The sequence below is a fragment of the Filicampus tigris genome, chromosome 16 (genome assembly GCF_054856515.1).
Source record: "Filicampus tigris isolate MCC_2025a chromosome 16, RoL_Ftig_1.0, whole genome shotgun sequence".
Lineage (NCBI taxonomy): Eukaryota > Metazoa > Chordata > Actinopteri > Syngnathiformes > Syngnathidae > Filicampus > Filicampus tigris.
The window spans coordinates 17,929,932-17,950,656 of NC_141232.1; the positions used below are offsets into that span (position 1 = coordinate 17,929,932).

The 20,725-nt window shown below is 43.4% G+C and overlaps 2 protein-coding genes and 1 long non-coding RNA gene across 8 annotated transcripts in view; 1 reads left to right on the forward strand and 2 right to left on the reverse strand.

The window, feature by feature from the left end:
* The window catches only part of LOC147135051 (MAGUK p55 subfamily member 2-like), a 161,663-nt gene that overhangs the window by 9,916 nt on the left and 131,022 nt on the right, over positions 1 to 20,725 (reverse strand). The window lies entirely within an intron of this gene.
* Positions 10,056 to 12,516, forward strand: LOC147135054 (uncharacterized). Of its 2 annotated transcripts, XR_015090149.1 has the most exons (4): positions 10,056 to 10,215; positions 10,903 to 10,980; positions 11,082 to 11,217; positions 11,701 to 12,516. It is a non-coding gene; the product is annotated as an uncharacterized LOC147135054 (long non-coding RNA). The 2 variants fall into 2 exon arrangements; XR_015090150.1 differs by lacking the exon at positions 11,082 to 11,217.
* LOC147135055 (uncharacterized) lies at positions 15,928 to 20,329 on the reverse strand. Its single transcript, XM_086056134.1, has 3 exons — positions 19,919 to 20,329; positions 19,055 to 19,819; positions 15,928 to 16,332 (listed from the first exon to the last, which is right to left on the reverse strand). The coding sequence occupies exons 1-3, from the start codon at positions 20,327 to 20,329 to the stop codon at positions 15,928 to 15,930; spliced, it is 1,581 nt and encodes a 526-aa protein (XP_085912260.1).

Below are 20,725 nucleotides of genomic sequence, written 5' to 3' on the forward strand. Positions count from 1 at the left end.
TGTTCAGGTCAGTATCAAGTTTATTTAATCATTTCTGTATGTATCTGCAGAAAAATGTGCACCCAGTTTTTCTGCAGCAGAACCGGCCTCATTTGCGTGGACGTAACCCTCATGAGAAGTACTGTACCAATTCTGCAGCATACGAAAATATTGTAAATAGTTTACAAGTACCGAATAAATATGTGATTTTGCAATCAAAACACTTCATTTATCCCAGAGGGGCGCTTTAAAAAGCATGAGCAGCGTCTTTATAAAAGGATAGACAAAACAAAGAAAAAGTTGTACATAAAGTGCAACCAGAGCTGGGCACTTGACCCTTTCTTGCCGGTCCGGCCGCGACCCTCCACCCTTGACCTTGGTACCCTTCCGGCCTCGAGCCCCCGCCCTTATTCATAAAAATTTTCAACCTCGCCCTGTGCATGACGGCGCCGCGGGAGAGATGCTAACGGCAGAGGTTTATTTAAAGATGATTAGCTGGCTAATTTACTATTCAAACCCACTGTGGACACGTTTCAAACACGCTTCAAACGCGCCACCAATACTTATTTTCCACACTTCCCCTCCTTCACACTTCCCGGCCTTCAAAATAAAAGCATACCAGCAAACCACTATACTGTACACAGCAGGTTTGCTACGGTGTATTGAGAGAGAGAGAGAGATTCGTTAATTTCAATGAGAAAGTCCTGCTGTATTGCTTGTAGTAGGAAAGACGCCAGAAGAAGTGCATGACTTGACTCGCGGACACAAGTTGTTTTGAAAGTTACGTTCCAAGTTGGGGGACATCGCTTCAAAAAGACAGTGACAACAATGGATATCGTGTCTGTTACAACCATAAAGGGACCGAGATGACTAGACGATGCATTTAATTGTATTGCAAAAACGATCTGGAAGGTGGCGGCTAAGGGGGTGTGTGCGTGAGTAACTCCTTTACACACACATACGTGACATAACACCCACGCCGCTGCCAAACTAGTTTGCTTTGCAGCAGCAACGAGCTGCGTGGTGCATCCTCTCCTCAGTTTCGGAAACTACGTCATCGCAACATGTGACATAATGGACTGATCAGAGCAGCAACAATTCCTGATGTATGCGTGGCATGTGTCGCAGACCTGTTGCCAACAGCACAATGCATCGGTCACGTGAATCAATGCGGCAGTTGTCGCTCACGCTGACACGGAGTATAAAGAAGCCTTTCACTGAGTAGGCTGCGTCACACGTATGAGGGCCGATTAGTGGGCTGGACTAAAATCCACTTCTGGCCATGCTTAGTCGAGCCCTTTTTTTAAATTTGTCCATTTTTATGGGAGAGAGTCACGTACTTAACGCGGCACATTGCGTACGCATCTTTCACGCCTGTTTTGTGCGCACGCAGCTTTGATAAGTCCGGCCGCCATATACTTGCGCAATTTTTCCCGTCAAGTTTTTTTTTTGATCGGCCACATACTTTGCGTAGGAAGTTGTGTACGCATCTTTCAGGCCCCGTTTTGTGCGTATGCAGCGTTGATAAGTGACACGACACAATAAAGTGTTCTCATGAAGATTCACTGTGGCTGTTCATGTCACATAACGCCTGTTAGCCCATTGCTAAAAGGGTTTGTCGGTCCCCCTCATCAGGTTTCTTTCATGGGTCCCGTCCCTAAAACATTCACCCAAATCTCATACACATTCTAACTCCTTCTTTCACACCTTTATTCCAACCCCCCTCAGAGACCTGCCCCTTGGCGCATTCCCCTTCTGGACAATGAGATTTGTGCTAGCAGTTACTTAATTCAGACAGCATGTGCCAAACATTAGGGCTGTTGTCTGTAGAATGTATCCATTTAATTTCTGTGATGTAGTTTCTCTCAGGACCCAATCACTGAGTGAATCTGATGGCTGGATGTGGCTGACATTCCTGGGCCTGGGATATCAAACAGGTTAGATTGATGTTGTTTGATTGATGGTGATCGATTGGAGAACAGGGGTCTCGAGGTCTGGTGTTCTGCCTGTTTTCCATCTCTACTTGCTGCGACACACCTGATCAGGATTGTTATCGAGCTTCTGCAAACCTTGGTAATTATCTGCTCATCGAGGAACAAGATTGAAGACCCCTGTTGTAGGTGATGTTAGCAGTCTGGCAAATTATGAGATGTCATCAGGGTCATCACAGCAGAGGTGTGGTTGGACATAAATTCACAAATCATCCAACGTGGTTACATTTAGTATAAATCAGTTGGTAAATGCATAACACTTAAAAACAATTTCTTCCATTAATACTCAAGTCGTGTTTTGTTTTTGTAACCCTTCAATAATTGTAAAAGTATTTACTCTTTTGAGGATTTTTATTAAACATGAACAAAGAACTTAAAACCAGTATTCCCAAAACATTGCAGATTTTGAACTCCTAAAGGGATTTTTTTTTTTTTTTCTTGAGCGCACGTTGCTGTCTCACATGTTGCGATGACATACAGTTTCCCACACGGAGACGGATGAACCACGCAGCTTGTTGCTGCTGTTGCAAAGTCTCATCACTCAAAGTAAACAAGCTACTCACCCACGTTCCCCCTTAGCCGTCACCTTCCAGATCGTTTTCGCAATAAAATTAAATGCATCGTCTAGTCATCCCTTTATGGTTGTAGCATGCACGATATGCATTGTTGTCGCTGTCTTTTTGAAGCGACGCCCCCCGACTTGTTTCAAAACAATTTGTGTCCACGAGTATATTCAGACGCACATCAAGGTGGAGTTCATGCACTTTTTCTGGCGTTCACTACTTCCGGAAATACGCTATAGCAAACCTGCATTGTATAGTGGTTTGCTGGTATGCTTTTATCTTGAAGGAGGGGAAGTGTGCAAAATAAATAAGTAACTTCTGTGACTTCTTCTACGACTCTTCTCTATAATTATTGGACCCAAATAATTCTACAATACGACAAATCAAGGAATGCAAGGAAGCACGCAGTTGGGTAAATACTACTGGCGCATTTGAAGCGTGTCCACAGCGGGTTCGAATAGTAAATTAGCCAGCTAATGATGCTTAAAAAGCCTCTGCCGTTAGCGTCTCTCCCGCAGCAACGTCAATCACGGATGCTTTTTTGGGGGGGGTTGGGGGGGGGGGCGGAATGGGGCGGGAGCCAACAATGTTTATGAATATGGCCGGAGGATCGCGGCCGGACCGGAAAAAAATGGTCAAGTGCCCAGCTCTGGTAATGGCATTACACAATTATGGTCATCACACATTCAGTTAATGGAATCAAGAAACCCTTTGTGCCTTCTGTATTTTCTGTGCGCGACCATGATCACGCACCCAAACGCACACACACACTGCATTCAAGTAGTCTTGTGTTTAAGAATGTTAGTTAAAGGATGTTTACAGGAACCAAGGAAGGATTGAAGCCAGTCCTTGGGGAGAATTTTAGTTGAATTTTAGAAGAATGTTAGTTAAAGGATGTTTACAGGAACCAAGGAAGGATTGAAGCCAGTCCTTGGGGAGAATTTTCGGCAGAGGCTTTTTTCAAACCTTTTAAACTGCTTGGATTTTAAACAGCACGTCTTGCAGCCAACTCACAACAGAGGACACACCCTGGATTTGGTTATAACCTATGGCTTGTCTGCTGGTGTGTCCTCTGTTGTTGACTTGGCAGTGTCAGACCACTACTGTGTCTATTTTAACATCGCCAGTTTTAACCATCTAGCAGTCCCGGTCAGAACAGTGAAGAAACGCTACCTATCTTCTGAGGTGGCTGCAAATTTTATCGAGATCTTAAAAAGCACTCCTGCTGACATTTTACCTGCACCCTGTGATCTTATTGTTGACAATTTTAACCTACATCTTAAATCATCATTAGATTCAGTAGCTCCACTTTTAATTAAAACAACAAAAACAAAGACTGTACCCCCGTGGAGAAACAATGCTATCAAAATATCAAAGAGAAAATGCAGGAGTGCAGAGAGGAGGTGGAGAAAAAGTAAACTTACAGTACACTATGAAATTTTATGCGAACAACTGAAATCCTACAATAAAACAGTAAAACTGGCAAGATCTTCCTATTTCTCAAACCTCATTACAGTCAATAAAAACAACCCCAGGGTTCTCTTCTCCACCTTTGAACTTTTAACTAGTTCTGATTTTAATAAGTCCCCACAGAGACCAACAGATACTCTCTGTGAGGACTTTGCAGACCACTTCAGAAGTAAAATCGATGACATAAGATCCAGTCTTTTAGCCCGTCAAAACACAAGTTTTAATAAACCCGGACAATCATATTTACATGAGGAAACACTGGAAAGTTTTGCCCTGGTTGATGCAAGGACACTTGTTCGAGTTTTCTCCCAGGTAAACCCAACAACCTGCCTTTTGGATCCAATTCCCACATTTCTTTTTAAGACATTTTATGGATTTTTTGAAGAACAAATTTTAAATATAGTCAATTGCTCTCTTCAGACGGGCGTCTTCCCCGCTGCCTTTAAAACGGCGGTGGTGAAGCCCCTTCTGAAGAAGAGCAGTTCTGACCCGAGCGTTTTTAATAATTACAGACCCGTATCCAACTTACCGTTTTTAAGTACGATTTTAGAAAAACTGGTTTTCATCCAGTTGAATCATTTTTTAAATACAAATAATATTTTGGAGAAATATCAATCTGGTTTTAGAATGAACCACAGTACGGAGACTGCTCTTTTAAGGATTTTAAATGATATTAGGTGCACTGCAGACGTGAGAAAACTCACAGTCTTGGTGCTACTGGATCTAAGCGCTGCTTTTGATACAGTAGATCACCAAATTTTATTAAATAGACTTAAAAATCTAGTGGGCATCTCTGGTACTGTTTTTGACTGGTTTTATTCCTATCTCACAGACCGATATTTCTTTGTAAGTATGTATACTTGTTCCTCCAAAACCCATGAAATTAAATGTGGGGTTCCTCAAGGTTCGATTTTAGGCCCCCTACTTTTGAATCTTTATATGCTTCCCCTCGGGGATGTCATCAGGGGACACGGCATCAGCTTTCACAGCTATGCTGATGACACGCAGCTGTATATTGCCGTGTCTCCTGATGACACAGGACCCATTGATACCCTTTTAAATTGCATTTTAGATATCAAGTCATGGATGGCAGATAATTTCCTACAGCTCAATCAGGACAAGACTGAGGTTTTAGTTATCGGTCCCGAAGGTCAGAGAGAGAAGCTTTTACCAAAACTACACATTTTTAATCCCTCACATTGTGTGAAGAACCTTGGCGTCATTTTTGACTCTGAGGTCAGTTTTATTCCTCATATTAAAAATGTAACCAAGATTGGTTTTTATCACCTTAAGAATATCGCCAGAGTCCGCCCCTTTCTCTCTCAGGCTAACACGGAAGTGCTGATGCATGCCTTTATTTCCTGTCGTTTAGATTACTGTAATGCCCTGTTCTCTGGCCTCCCGAAAAAGAGCATTTCACCACTGCAACTACTGCAGAATTCAGCCGCTGACGAGAACCAGAGGAAGGGAGCACATTACGCCAGTTTTGAAATTGCTGCATTGGCTCCCTGTGTGTTTCAGGATCGATTTTAAAGTACTTTTATTAGTTTATAAATGTGTTAATGGTCTTGGGCCATCTTATTTATCTGATTTGCTTTTATCATACCAGCCCTCGCGGATCCTGACGTCCTCTGGCGCCGGCCTTTTATTTATTCCAAGGGTGAGGACCAAAATGCATGGCGAGGCTGCATTCAGCCGTTTTGGTCCTCACCTTTGGAATAGCCTGCCAGAGGACGTCAGGTCTGCAGAGACTGTTGATATTTTCAAGAGGAAGCTCAAGACACACCTTTTTAGTTTGGCTTTCAACAACTTTTAAATAATTTATCTTTTCTTTTGATTGAAGATAATTCTATGTTTTGCTTTGAATGTTTTAAAGCACTTTGAGTTGCATTTTTATGTATGAAAAGTGCTATATAAATAAAATGTGATTGATTGATTGATTGATTGATTAGGGCACTCTGGTCCAAAAAAACACAGCTGGAGAAGATGACATCTACCAACATCCAATCTTTGTTTGGACTAACATCCAAACTTTGTTTAGACTTATAATCAAGACAACATTATAAATGTGAGGTTCACATTTTAGATCGCGCCTTTTCTGACTTCGCCTTTCATGGGTTTGAGCGTTTGCGAGATAAGAAAAGCAGCCCAGATCTGATTCTGTATGATTCCTGAACCCCAGACATTGAAAGAAACAGACAATCAAATGCCATCAACTTGTGTCGGTTTTTGTTTTCATTGGATGCCTTCATGACAGATAAAACAAACATACATTGAGTAGATAGTTGTTTTTTGTGAATTGAAATATGGGGTTATGTCCGAGTGACCCGCTAAAAATTCCAACAGAGCGTAAAAATCTCTCTAAACCATCGTTCATGCTCATCCCAGCGCCACGTTATTGTTAAAGCTACGACCTGGAAGTGGACGTCTTTTGTTCTCTTCCTTAAATAACATTGCGTTGTTTTGCAATAATTATTTTTATCCCGAAATAATGCAATAAAAACGTTAAACTTATTGCTTTATAATGCAAAAGTTTGTAATAAAACGCAATAGTATTGCAATCTTAAATATTCTCATGATGTCCCCTGGTGGGGTTCGTATTATAGTGACCAACGGTGGTTGTGTTGGTAGCTAAATGCTATCTTGGTTGACACCCACACAGTTTTAAACAATTCAATCCACCCACGATACTCATAGCAGCTAAGTGGATGTGAATAGGAAATTAGCCAGCTAATGAGCTTTAAGTAATGTTTATGAATCATGAAACCTCTGCCGTTAGAGATAGGACAAGTCCGCCTTTCATCCAACTTTTGACAGGTGTGACATCACCGGAAGTCCCGCCCCTTAGCACCGCCTCTTTTGGCAGGGTGCCCAAAATGAGTGATGTCACTTTACTGTTTTTAACCACTCCCTTTAACAATTTGGACTGCCAATGATGCTGCTTCTGGGCGATGTCATACTTCCGACCACGCCCCAATGCCCATATTTGGGCATCCACTATGCCACTTCCGGTTGATGTCTTACTTCCGACCCTCACCCCAATGCCTTTATTTGGGCATCCGGTACGTCACTTCCGGGTGATGTCATATTTCCTACCCTCACCCCAATGCCGTTATTTGGGCATCCGGTAAATTCACTTCCAGGTGATGTCATACTTCCGACCCTCACCCTAAATGCCCTTACTTGGGCATCCGGTAACGTCACTTCCGGGTGACGTCATACTGAACAGAACAAGTCCAGAGATGTTCGGAGTGACGTCATCTTCCGGCCACGCCCCTACCCATATTTGGGCATCTGATGACGTAACACTTCGGGTTGACGTCATACTGAACAGAACCTGTCCAGACATGTTCGGATTGACATCATCACTCTGGTTCCGCCCCCTGCTTATATTTGGGCATCCGGTGATGTCACACTGCCTTATGCAACAAGGGACATGTTCAGAATGATGTCATCCTGTCGACCTCACCTGTTGCCTATATTTGGACTTCCTATGAATGAAACTAAACTTAAATTAAACTTCCTTTGCACTACCAGTTGTAACATGAGAATTACCCCCGCCCAGGTCTGTTCTGGAAGCCCTCTCTCTCTCCCCCCCCCCCCTTCGATACACAGCCTCTTCTGCGGTTTAGTACCCTCCCGACTTGCATGCACTTGGATTGATCATAATAGCGCAAAACAACATACTTCCTGTACTGTGGCATAACAGGCCCCGACTTCACTATGATGGAGCAAACGTACATCTCTATTCATCTAAGTTGTCGATCAAACGCCCATCGAAAATCAATTATGTATTTACGGAGGAGGCAGCAACCACCCACAGAGAGCGAAACTGGTCTCTGTCCACATCTGGAACATGGGGTTACAAATCTGAATACGAAACAGCTGAACTACACTTGTACACAAATATGCATGCTTTATTTTATTTTTCCGTAAAACAATGGTGTTACTTAGAATAGAGCCCCCTCCATATACAAGTTGTTAGGGTGTACAACTTGTTGAGTTACTTACAAAAGTGCAAGGCAACATAGTCTGGCCGGTACGACGGCGTATTAGTGCCACCCAGCGAGAAAAAAAAAAAAAAAAGACGAGATTTGAAATCATCATGATGAGATTAAAGTCATCATGACAAGATTTAAAGGCGTCACTGCGATAGTTGACGAGGGAATCCTGAAGTAGGTCGTCCATGGCAACATGAAGTTTTGGTCCCGTAGCTCTGTTGTAATGCCAGGGTACACCCGAACTTGAAGTCACAGGTCAATTTGTTACCTCAGTGATTGAGTGTGAAAATGCACTTGTGTTTCGGTAAATTGCAGTTTTGTCATTGAACTTTATTCCGAATACGGTGGCCAATGTATGAGAGGGTGCTGGCCAAGATCAGGTTGCGGCCCGTGGGCCATTTGGAGGATTATATTTAAGATTTTATTTGCAGGATATTTTGCGGCCCCCTACTTGACATAAAAGGTTAATGTTAGTGTGGCTCCCATGTTTTTGCCATATTGTTGCCCTGTATATTTTTTGTTTCTTTTTTTTAATCACTTATGGGCTACTATGGTCGGCCGAATAAAGTCTGTCGTGGAGCTATTCCATCTCCCTCTCCGTGTGCTGGTCTTTCTCCCACGACCTTCCATTGAATCACACTCACTATCGCCAGGAAATCGAGTGTTACACTACCATAGCTCAGGCTCATAATAGCTTTCGGCATAACATAATTCTGAAGTGACACCAAGTGAAAGGAAAATATATCCTGGTGCCGAGTCCCAGTCATGTCTTTTTCAAAACCTGCCATGAAGAGACAGGATAGGTTGGTGATGAGAACAGCCAATATATAACACAGAAGACAGAGTGTTTTTTTGTTGAGCATAGGGGGCACCCCAACATGTCTTGTTGCACAGTAAAAGTTGCGGTGCTCAAGAAATCAGATGTCATTACTCAACAAGACACGCTTTAAAGTATGCCATAACAGGTAGGGCTGGGCGATATGGCCTAAAAATAAAACCTCAAATGTTTTCACACACACAAAAAAATTTTCCCAAGATTTTATTTCCCCCATTTCCCACCAGATTTGAGTGTTTAGTGTTTTTTTATTTTATTTTTTATTTTATTTTATTTTATTTTTTTTTAGAATTCTTTGGGTTTATACAGAATGTCGACTGCTGTACCTCAACCGCTTTTTGTGGAATACTTGATGCGGTACAGACACACCCATACTTTCCATATCTGCAGTGACACCACATATTTTAAGTTTGAGACCCCTGCTTTATTCTCTCTTTTTCCCCAGAAATTTGAATTTTGATTAAACTTAGCTTTATTCTCATGCTAATTGTGAAAGGATGGAAACATATAGAAATACATTTTTTTCTGAAGAAACACAAGTCTAATCTGTCTATTGGTAGGTTCCATGTTTATATAGCCGTTGAGCATAATATTCTATGGTCCTTGCAAAATCAGCCAAAATCCAGTAAAACGGCTGGTACAGAAAGGGTTGCTCCAATGAAAAAGGCTTGGATTGAATGAGTTAATTGTTGTTATTATTATTATTATTATTAATCCATCCATTATCCAAATCGCTTTTCCTCATGAGGGTCGCGGGCGTGCTGGAGCTTATCCCAGCTGTCTTCGGGATTTAGGCGGGGTACACCCTGGACTGGTTGCCAGCCAATCGCAGGGCACACATTAACAAACAAACATTCGCACTCACAATCATACCTAGGGACAATTTAGAGTTCAGTTAACCTAGCAAGGATGTTTTTGGAGGGTGGGAGGAAACCGGAGTATCCAGAGAAAACCCACGCAGGCACAGGGGAACATGCAAACTCCATACAGGAAGACCGGGACCAGATTCAAATCCACAACCTCTGCAATGTTAAATGGATGTGCTAACTAGTCGACCATTGTGCCACCCTATTATTATTATTATTATATGTTATTTTGGGGGGGGATCTTGTATCAGGGGTTACAGCACAGGACATTGCATATTAGGGGGAAAAAGATCTGACATGAAGAAAGGAGGGGGAGGTCATATCACATGAGTATAATTTCCAATTTTTCTGCATTGCTGGAGTCCCAGTGATACTGCAAGTTTCCTGGTATTGAGCAACTGAACTGGTGGTGACTGGATAGCTGTTTAAAAAGAAGTAAGAAGAAGAAGAACAAGAAGCATTTACAGCAGAAGCAACTGGAAGCAACATTCCACACTGTATCTCACCAAGGTAATTTATAACATAACATTTACACTTCATCTATTTTCTTGAATTGTGCAAGTCTTCATTTTTTCTGTATGCTGTTCTTTTAGCTAATCTATGAAGCCCACATCAATGAATTTTGTTTTTCAAACTTGTGTTTTGGATCTGTTAACTGGCACATCTCTCACAGTTAAGTCACATCTGCGCTTGTATTAACTTGCATGCACAGGCTTCAGAGATAACCCCTAAAACCACAATTGTATAGGCAGGCATCTTAAAAGCGAATTTAAATGTACCGGTAGATAGAGGATATATGATTTAACATAGCACTGACGAAAAACAGCAGATTTGATGCAAGTTGCATACCTAATGCAGTTGAATATAAAAGAGCCTATTGCCTAATAGGGTTTAGAAAAAATGCAGAGGCTAGGCATTAGAAGTTTATGAGATGGTTTATCTATTTATTTAAAGGAAGAGGGGGTCTTTTCATTCAACATTCTGAATGAGACTTAGTTGGTATTTTGTAAATATAATCTAAACTTCCAACTAGTAGTGTTCGAGTTGGAAGATTTGGGTCACCAGGGCGCAAGGCCAATTATCAATTCACAAAAACAACTCACTGCATGTTTTATCTTTCAAGGATGCATTCAAATATAAAATAATAGTAATAAAAATTCACACAAGTTGATTGAATTTTCCGTCTGTTTCTTTCAGTCACTGAAGTTCAGGAATCTGACAAAAGTCAAGCTGGGCTGCTTTCCTTAACCTTGCGGGGGACTTGTACCCGTGACGGTAAGAAATGCATGCCTTTAATTTGCATAACAGGGTAGTCTTACAAATTGACTGTGTCAAAACATGGCTCATCTTTTTTCTTTTTTTTTTTTCACCATCAGGCTCATACCTGAGGCTGTGGCTGAGCCTCCTTCTTCTTAACAGTGCATGCATTGCACTTTTATAGTCAAAACTGGATCCTAAAGTTAAACAACAAGTCTTTACTTCTGCTTCATTGTTCAGTAAATGAAAATACTGGTAAGATTGTGGTTGACAAAGCAAAATAGAAATGTTACAAAAAAAAGACTGCAGGCATCAGAAAGAGGAAGAAGGGCCAACCACAAAGAATAATAGGACACGTGATGGCACAAAGAAAACCAGTGGCAAAGAACATTAGTCATTTTGCTGCATTCAAAGGGGAACTCAAGTCCCAAATTTACTTTCCAATAGGTTTTACATGGTCCTACCAGTCTAAATATGGTCTTCTAATTAATATAGTTCAGGAGTTGAATCTGTACTTTTACAGAATCTTTTTTTTTAAAAAGTATCTGTAATTCTACTCAAGTACAGCCCATTGTTATTTTTGCTACCTACTGTATGTAATGTATTTTGTCATCAGGCCCTATATCTTTAACAGTCAGCACCCCTGTCAGGAACAATTGGCGATTGCATGATGAGATACAATGTCGTTATGTACAAGCATGTGCCATTTTCAAATACCTTCCTGTTTTACATTTACAGTGTCAGGTGTAACAATGAAAGCTGCAGTGTGTGCCGTTTTCCTTTTGCTGGCTTTATCTCAAGGTATGAGTGTTCCAATGTACTAAAGTGACGATTAGACGCTTTGCCATTCAGCAAAAATCAAGTCATCAGCATTCTCAAAACGTTGTATGTATTACAAATAATTTGAGATGAAAAACTCAGATGTATGTGCTTTTCGATTGACTGGCAACCAGTTCAGGGTGTACACTGCCTCTCGTCCTAATACAGCTAGGATAGGATCCAGTTCGCCCGTGACCCGAGGAGGATAAGCGGTTCAGAGAATGAATGAATGAAAACTTAGATGTTTTCATGTAAAGTGTCTGAACACATTTTGATGTTGTCACATTTCTTTTTTTTTGTTTGATTCTTTTAGTCAAGGCACTGAGGTGCAACTACTGTTTTTCAAAGGGTGGCGAGCTCTGTAATCCGACGAGCATCCAGACTTGTTTCAGATCCGCGGATGGCTGTGCTGCAGTTATCTTTCAAGGACCTCTGAGTAAATTCAATTTTGTAGATGCCAATGGAAATTTTAGTGTGGTCAGAAATTGTGTGTAAATGCTGAGAGGCTCTCATAGTGCAAAAATACCAAGAGAACAAAATGAAATTTCGTAGTAATCTGAAACTATTTTTCTTGAACTCATTGCAGGCCAATCTACCCGCCAGTGCATGAACATGGCTGTGTGTCAGGGCTTCATCAAAACACCTGGCGTGTTCGCCAGTTGCTGCAGCACAGACCTCTGCAACTGACCGTCTTTGCCATGTATATTGGCACCCTTTTTATCAACGGTGTTTGATTTTTGCTCTTGTCACATGCAAATAAATGGCTTTTTCTCTGAATGGAAACAATCTATCTTTTGTTATAACTAGTAAAACTAGAAAATATATGTACATATATATATATATATATATATATATATATATATATATATATATATATATATATATATAGAGAGAGAGAGAGAGAGAGAGAGAGAGAGAGAGAGAGAGAGAGAGAGAGAGAGAGAGAGAGAGAGAGAGAGAGAGAGAGAGAGAGAGAGAGAGAGAGAGAGAGAGAGAGAGAGAGAGAGAGAGAGAGAGAGGGAGAGAGATAAAAAAGAGTGCGAGCAGTTGTACTTGAATTATTAAAAAAAGTGATTATTAAACTACGTCTGACGGGCGTGTTCCTGGAAGACGCTAGAATATGATAAATCTCGCTGTTTAAATTGAACGTTTTTGCTCCCTTGTCTAAGAAACATTCACAGTCGGATGATGCATGTTAGACGTGCTACAGTATCTGCAACAGAGCCGCCAATCTTATATAGCAACGTCGGCACACAACTTTGGGACTCCTCCACATACCTTTCCCCATCGGCGAGTTTAACATGAAAGCCAGAATGTTCCCAAACAGGAGACCGCAGTGTACGCGGGAACCTTCGAGCTCTGGCTCTTTTCTGGCTATCTCTTTTGTGCAGCCATTCTCGTCTCCCGCATGCAACAGTCAGCTTCTGTGGGTAAGGTAGCGCTAATAAGTGGACCGAACGGAACGCAAGAAGACCGAACTGAACATGCCATACCAAAACGTATTAGCAGGGCTAATAGGGCAGGGCAGTCCGTCCTTGGGCCAGACCGGTCAGACCCTCCCATTTCGTGGGCAGGGGTTGTTTCTGGGCGACAAATTTAAAAAAATGGCTTAACTAAGCATGGCCGGAGGTGTATTTTAGTCCGGCCTACTATCGGCCCACGTGCGTGTGAAGTGCTCGCTTAGTCCGGAATGTTTTGAAACTTGTGGAAGGAGTCATACACCAACAAAAGTGTTAAAAAGTGGAATAATCATAATGATAAACTATAGGAATAACATATGTGTGAAGGCCTTCGCCTTCACACAATAATAAACTGTAGGAATAACATATGTGTGAAGGCCTTCGCCTTCACACAATTAGCCAGCTAATGATCCTTAAAAAGCCTCTGCCGTTAGCGTTGCTCCCGCAGCGACGTCAATCACGGACGCTTTTTCTTGTTTTTTTTATTTTTGGGGGGTCGGGGGGCGGAGCAGTGCGGAGGTCGACAATGTTTATGAATATGGCCAGGGGCTCGAGGCTGGAAGGGTACCCAAGTCAAGGGTGATATAAATAATAATTTATAATAAAATATAAATAAATAAAGTCAATAAATAAACATAAAACACTATACAAGTGAGTTACTGCCCCACGAGCACAGTTGGATTTTGTCAAAGTATTCAGTAAGAGGAAAGAACTCAGCTTTAGCTGTTATTGCAGCAATATTTGAGAGCATGTAACGAAAGTGACTCCTGTTTGCATTTGCACTTTAGAGCTAGATGATTAATTTTCTTGCAGTCTGTTCGATAAAAAACATTTTGAAAACTGAAAAAATTCCATTTGGTATTTTTTCATATTCGAAATTTAGCAAAAATCTCGTCTAGTCTCATTCTCGCGGACTCAATCTCGTGAGACATCTCGTCTCTTTGGGATTTTTGTCTCATCCCATCCCTAATATATATTCATTTATATATATATATTCATTTATATATATATATATATATATATATATATATATATATATATATATATATATATATATATACACACATACATATACAGTGATCCCTCGTTTATCGCGGTTAATGGGGGGAGAGAACCACCGGATAAGCGGAAAACCACGAAGTAGCGTCAGACCCTATATTCAACATATATTTTTTGTACAGGGATATATTGAATATATAATATCAATAAGTGTATATGTAAAACCCTATACCCATAAAAATGCATATGTTATCATTACAACATTAAAGAATAGTAGAATGAATAGAAACATGTAAATAAAAAATTAATAATATAAATAACACACAGAATATACTGTAAAGTCTAAATACAGTACTTTTACTGTACAGTCATTCGCTCACTCTCATATGATACATGCATGTAAGTATAAGATGTAAATAAAGTGTGCAAAAATGTTTTCAGAATTATTTTATTATTATAACAAAGATTAGTGTGTGCAGTACTGAAAATACACTGTAAATACTGTGTATGTATGTTTTCATTTTTTTAGAATTCTTGTTCTTGTAATAAACATAGTAACAAAGGTGTGTACATACTATAAATATGTACAGTAGTTTTTTAGAACTCTTATTTTTGGACCTATACAGTTCGTAAGTCACTCACTGCGTAGAAGCAGCTGGAGCAGCTTCTGCAGGAGGTTTTCGGCGCACAAGGAACATTGTGATGGGGAGTTGTGACTGCTGTTTTTTTCTGAGAAAGAATGTTCTTGTACAACCCCATTACTCTGTCAATATGGTTCCTGAATTCGATGGCCCTGATCATATTGTCATCGATCTCTTGGGCGCTTTGCTGCAGAGCCCGTGCCATGTTGCAGAGCTCCTGCAGGTTGTCCAAAGTGAGGCCCCATTGTTCAGCTTCGCCATCATCAGTTACCTCCTCTTCTTCCTCCTCCTCACTCGCCGATCTTGTCATCTCCATAAGGTCCTCGTCGGTTAGGGGCTCCGAGTGGCATTCGATCAGTGTGTAAATGTCCTCTGCTGTCATGTCAGAGAACCCTTCGGTGTCTATCGACTGAGCCAGCCTCACAGCCTTATTGACCGCCCAGTTGTGAACTTCCTCGGGCGGAAATCCTCTGGGGTATTGGATGACGTCCCGCCACAATTTCTCTCAACTTGCATTTATTGTTTGTTCCTTCATTTCATTTAGGGCATTCTGAATGTTGGCCGGGCACGTTGCAATGGTGTAACCCCGCCAATAAGTCTTGAGGCTGAACTTCTCATTGCCTGGAGGAAACGAGGCTCTCCATTGTGGACTTCGTGTAGAGTGCCTTGAAGGCCCGCATGACCCCCTGATCCATGGGCTGTATGAGGGAAGTGGTGTTGGGGGGCAGGAACTCCACCCTGCCCCCGTCGCCGGTTGCATGTCCTCCTGCACAGTCCATCAAGAGGAGGACATTAAAACCCAGCTCCTTACCAGCGAGGTACACCTTCACCTGTGCGATGAAGCAGTGCATGAACCATTCTGGTGTGAGGGCTTTCGTGATCCATGCCTTTGTATTGTACATCCAGTAGACTGGCAGCAAGGCTTTGTTTTTATTTTTCAAAGCCCGAGGGTTCATGGACTTATAAATTAATGCGGGCTTGAGCATGAAGCCCGCAGCATTCCCACACATGAGCAGAGTCAGGCGATCTTTGTGTGCCTTAAAACCTCACCTCTTCACCTCATCCTTGTAGAGGAATGTCAAGGAGGGCATCCTCTTCCAGAAGAGGCCAGTCTCGTCCATGTTGAAAACCTGCTCCGGGACATAGCCACCCTCTTCAATTAATTTTGGGAACTTGTCCTCAACATAACAGAGAGCTGCCTCTTGGTCTGCCGAGGACGCCTCCCCGTACAAGGAAACGTTGCGAAGTCCAAACCTTCTCTTGAACTTCTCAAACCAGCCTTTGCTGGCAACAAAACCGTGCTTTTCCCGTGAGGTAGGCTCACTTGAGGCACTGGTGCTAGTCTGAGGTTCATCCTCGTCGTTGTCGCTACCTTCGCACGACTCTCCTTCGGGAGCGAGGTTGTCACAGGGCTTTAGTTTGGTCCGAATCATATTGGTGTCGAGACTAACCTTTTTTTCCCGACAGTCAGAAATCCACACTGATAAAGCATTCTCCATTTTCACTATGTTAGCATTACGGGGTGTCGCAACACGCTTAGCGTCCCTGGAAAATGTTATTGAGGCAATCTTGCTGATTTTCACCTCATCTTTTTTTATGTAATGGACCATTAATTCATTCAGCCCGTACTGGCACGCGACAGACGCACAACTATGGCCTGCTTTAAGCATGTCCAATAATTTTACCTTCTCTTCCACTGTCATCATTTTTCTCTTTTTCTTAGGTTCGCTAGAGGATTTAGAACGTTTAGGAGCCATTTTCATGGTGCAAGGTGCGCGCTGTGACGAAGCAACACTTAACAAGCAGGGTGAACGTCTCGGCCAATCAGCATGCGAGATTGCAGAGGTGGGAAGGGATAATATAACCAGTGAATCAAAGAGGTAGTTATTGACTTGTGCGGGCTCTCACTGCTTTCTGCTTGCGCACGGGCACCATATTTTCTCAATGGTGAATGTTTGATGAATAATTTTTATCAATTTTAAATTTTTTATGAATGCCTCTGAAAAACCTGCGATGCACTGAGGGCACGAAGGTTGAAGTGCGAAGTAGCGAGGGATCACTCTATATATATATACATATATACATATATATATACACATATATACATATATATATATATACATATATATATACACATATATACATATATATATACACATATATACATATATATATATACATACATATATACATATATACATATATATATACATATATACATATATATATATATATATACACATATATGTATACATTTTGTATATATATATATATATATATATACACATAAGATAAGATAAGAAGATAAGAATGCCTTTATTGATCCCACAGTGGGGAAATTTTCATTGTTACAGTAGCAAAGATATAGGTCACACAGGGGCGGCGGCATAATGTGGCCATTAATGTATAACATTGACGGCAAACATTTATAATCAAACCTATGTAGATATCCGCAGTAACATGTGTATATACACATGTGTATACACACCAACCTACATCTACATAAAAAATATGAGGAACACTCATTTCGGCCTGTACATAGTACAGAGGAAAAAATACTCTAAGTGACAGTGCTGCAGTGCTGTAGTGAAATGTAAGGAACAGCATTGGATAAAAATAAAACTAGACTAACAGTAGTGGGGAATGTTGAGTATTGCACGGTATTACAGTAGTGGGGAATATTGGGTATTGCACGATATGAGCTCAGGTGCAGGACTGCACAATTGCACTAATGACCGCCAGTTCGTAGAGACTACACAATGTTCTTGTTAAAGAGTCTGACAGCAGCAGGCAAGAAGGAACGGCGGAATCTCTCCTTTGCACAGCGAGGGTGTAACAGTCTGTCACTGAAGGTGCTGTGGAGTGCTGTTAGGGTGCCCTGGAGGGGGTGGTCCGGGTTGCCCAGCATTGATGACAGCTTGGCCAACATCCTCCTGTCCCCCACCGAGTCCACAGAGTCCAGGGAGCAGCCCAGGACAGAGCCCTCTTGACCAGTTTGTCCAGCCGCTTCTTGTCCCGGGCCGAGACGCCGCCTGCCCAGGTGACCACTCCCTGGAAGATGACCGATGCAACCACCGAGTCATCAAAGTTCCTGAGGAGTGTCCCCTGAACCCCAAAAGACCTCAGTCTCCTGAGTAGGAAGAGTCTGCTCTGACTCTTCCTATAGAGGGCGTCTGTGTTGTCGCACCAGTCCAGTTTATTGTTCAGATGAACACCCAGGTACTTGTAAGTTGAGACTCTCTCAACATCTGTTCCCCGGATATTCACTGGTGCAGGTGAAGAGTGCTGGCGCCTACCGAAATCCACCACCATTTCTTTGGATTTCCCCGCATTGATCAGGAGGCGGTTCTGCTGGCACCAGTCCACAAAACCCTGAGTAAGTTCTCTGTACTCCCGATCATCTCCGCCTGTGATGAGGCCGACAATCGCAGAGTCGTCAGAGAACTTCTGCAGGTGACAGGTAGGGGTGTTGTAGTTGAAGTCCGAGGTGTAGAGGGTGAACAGGAAGGGAGCCAAGACAGTTCCCTGTGGGGCCCCCGTGCTGCAGAGGAGCACGTCAAACACACAGTCCTGTGTCCTCACATACTGTGGCCGGTTTGTGAGGTAGTCCTGGATCCATGTGGTGAGGTGGTGGGCCACCCCCGCCCGCTCCAGCTTGTCTCCCAGTAGGGTGGGCTGGATGGTGTTGAAAGCACTGGAGAAATCAAAGAACATGATCCTCACAGTGCTCCCCGCCTTCTCCAGGTGGGAGAGTGAAGTGTGGAGGAGGTAGATGATGGCATCATCCACACTGATGCCAGGCTGATATGCGAACTGGAGTGGGTCCATTGAGGAGCTCACCAGGGGGCGCAGGTGGACAAGGACCAGTCTCTCCAGGGTCTTCATCAGGTGAGACGTCAGCGCCACTGGTCTGAAGCTGTTGAGCTCCTTCGGGTGGGGGGTCTTTGGCACCGGGACCAGGCAGGATGTTTTCCATAGCTGGGGGACCCTGCCCAGCTTCAGGCTCAGGTTGAACATGTGCTGGACAATTCCACACAGCTGGTCTGCGCAGGATTTGAGGAGCTGGGGGCTGATGCCATCTGGACCCGCTGCCTTCCTCGCCTTCATCTTCTTCAGCTGGTTCCTCACCTGAGATGTTGTGAAGGCCAAGGCTGGACAGGAAGGAGTGGTGACTATCTGGTGTAGCTGGGAGCTGGAGACTGTGGAGAAAAGAGGAGAGGGGGTGACACGCCCAGCAGGAGGAGTAGGTGGAGACTGCAGCAGGAGAGACTGAGTGGAGGCAGGCATCTGATCGAACCTATTGAAAAAGAGATTCAGCTCATTTGCCCACTGCAGGTCCCCCCCAGTCCGGGTCTTGGGTTGTCCGTGGCCTGAGATGGTCTTCAGGCCCCTCCAGACTCCCCTGGCGTTATTCTGCAGCAGCTGCTCCTCCATCCTCTTCCTGTAGGACCTTTTCCCCTCTCTGATCCTCCTCCTCAGCTGGCGCTGCACAGTCCTCCGCTCCTCTATGTTGCCTGACGCAAAAGCCCTCCTCTTCTCCTTCAGGAGAGCTTTTATGTCTGGTGTGATCCAGGGTTTGTTGTTGGAGAAACACCTTACTGTCCTGGTGGGTATGGTGTTCTCCATGCAGAAATTTATATAGTCTGTAACAGTGTCCGTTAGACTACTAATGTCTTCCCCGTGAGCATCGCTGAATACTTCCCACACAGTTGTGCTGAAGCAGTCCTTTAAGGCCTCCTCGGCCTCTCCAGACCATCTCTGAACCGTGCGGGTCACAGCTGGCTGCCTGCGGACCAGAGGTTTGTACACAGACTGGAGAGCCACCAGGTTGTGATCAGCTTTGCCCAGCGGGGGGAGGGGCAGTGATGTGTATGCCTCCTTGGTGTTGGCATAGAAAAGGTCCAGTGTTTTATTGTCTCTGGTGTGGCAGGTGACATACTGTGTGAATGAAGGCAGAGAGGAGGAAGGGGAGGCATGATTGAAGTCACCAGAGATGAGTACCAGGGCATTTGGGTGCTGTGTTTGTAGCCTGCTCACTGCTGCAGTCAAGACATCACAGGCTGTGTCGCTGCTGGCAGCTGGTGGGACGTAGACGGTCACCGCGATCACATGACTAAACTCTCGCGGGATGTAGAATGGCCTCATGCCAACAGCTAGCAGCTCAATATCCCTGCTGCAAAGCTGCTCCTTAATCGTGATGTGCCCAGGATTACACCATCTATCGTTCACAAACACAGCCAGCCCTCCTCCTTTCCTCTTTCCACTCTCCAGCGTCCTGTCCGCGCGTATGATTTGGAAGCCGTCCAATTCTACGACCGCGTTCGGTGTTAGCGTTGTTAGCCACGACTCCGTGAATAGCATCAGGCTAGCCTCCCGGAAGTCCCTCTCGTGCCGGGTAAGCGCCGCTAGCTCGTCCATCTTGTTGGGGAGCGATCTAACATTCCCCATGATAACAGACGGGAGGACGGGATGGTATCGTCTCCTCCTTTCCCGGCGTTTAACCCCCGCACGAGATCCCCGTCTCTTCCTCCTCAGCTCACGGGGGATATCGGGTCTCGCCCCAGGAGCCGGCGCATGGTTAGCACGGAGTGCTAACAGCTGATTCCGGCTGTAAACAATGGGGGCTCGGCTCCGAGCCAAGTCGCCGGACACGATCGCGTAAAAAATAGCCATCAGCAGCAGCAAGAATACCGCAGTTTGGGTGTCCATTGCTACGCAAGTTACGACTATCAATTATACGAAAAAGGTATGAGGTAGAGTAATATTAAAGAACAAAAACACACGAAAAGGCTCACCGATGAGCCGGAGCTACTGTAGCGGGCTGCCACTCGCGCGGCGCCGGAA

Excerpts from the sequence above, each read along its gene's own strand:
- LOC147135055 (XM_086056134.1), bottom strand. The coding sequence starts at position 20,329 with ATGGGGAATGTTAGATCGCTCCCCAACAAGATGGACGAGCTAGCGGCG. Across the intron at positions 19,820-19,918 it reads GTGATGTCTTGACTGCAGCA|TATGTCACCTGCCACACCAG; the intron begins GTGAGCAGGCTA and ends TCATTCACACAG. Across the intron at positions 16,333-19,054 it reads GCTCCCAGCTACACCAGATA|GTTAGTCTCGACACCAATAT; the intron begins GTCACCACTCCT and ends CGGGAAAAAAAG.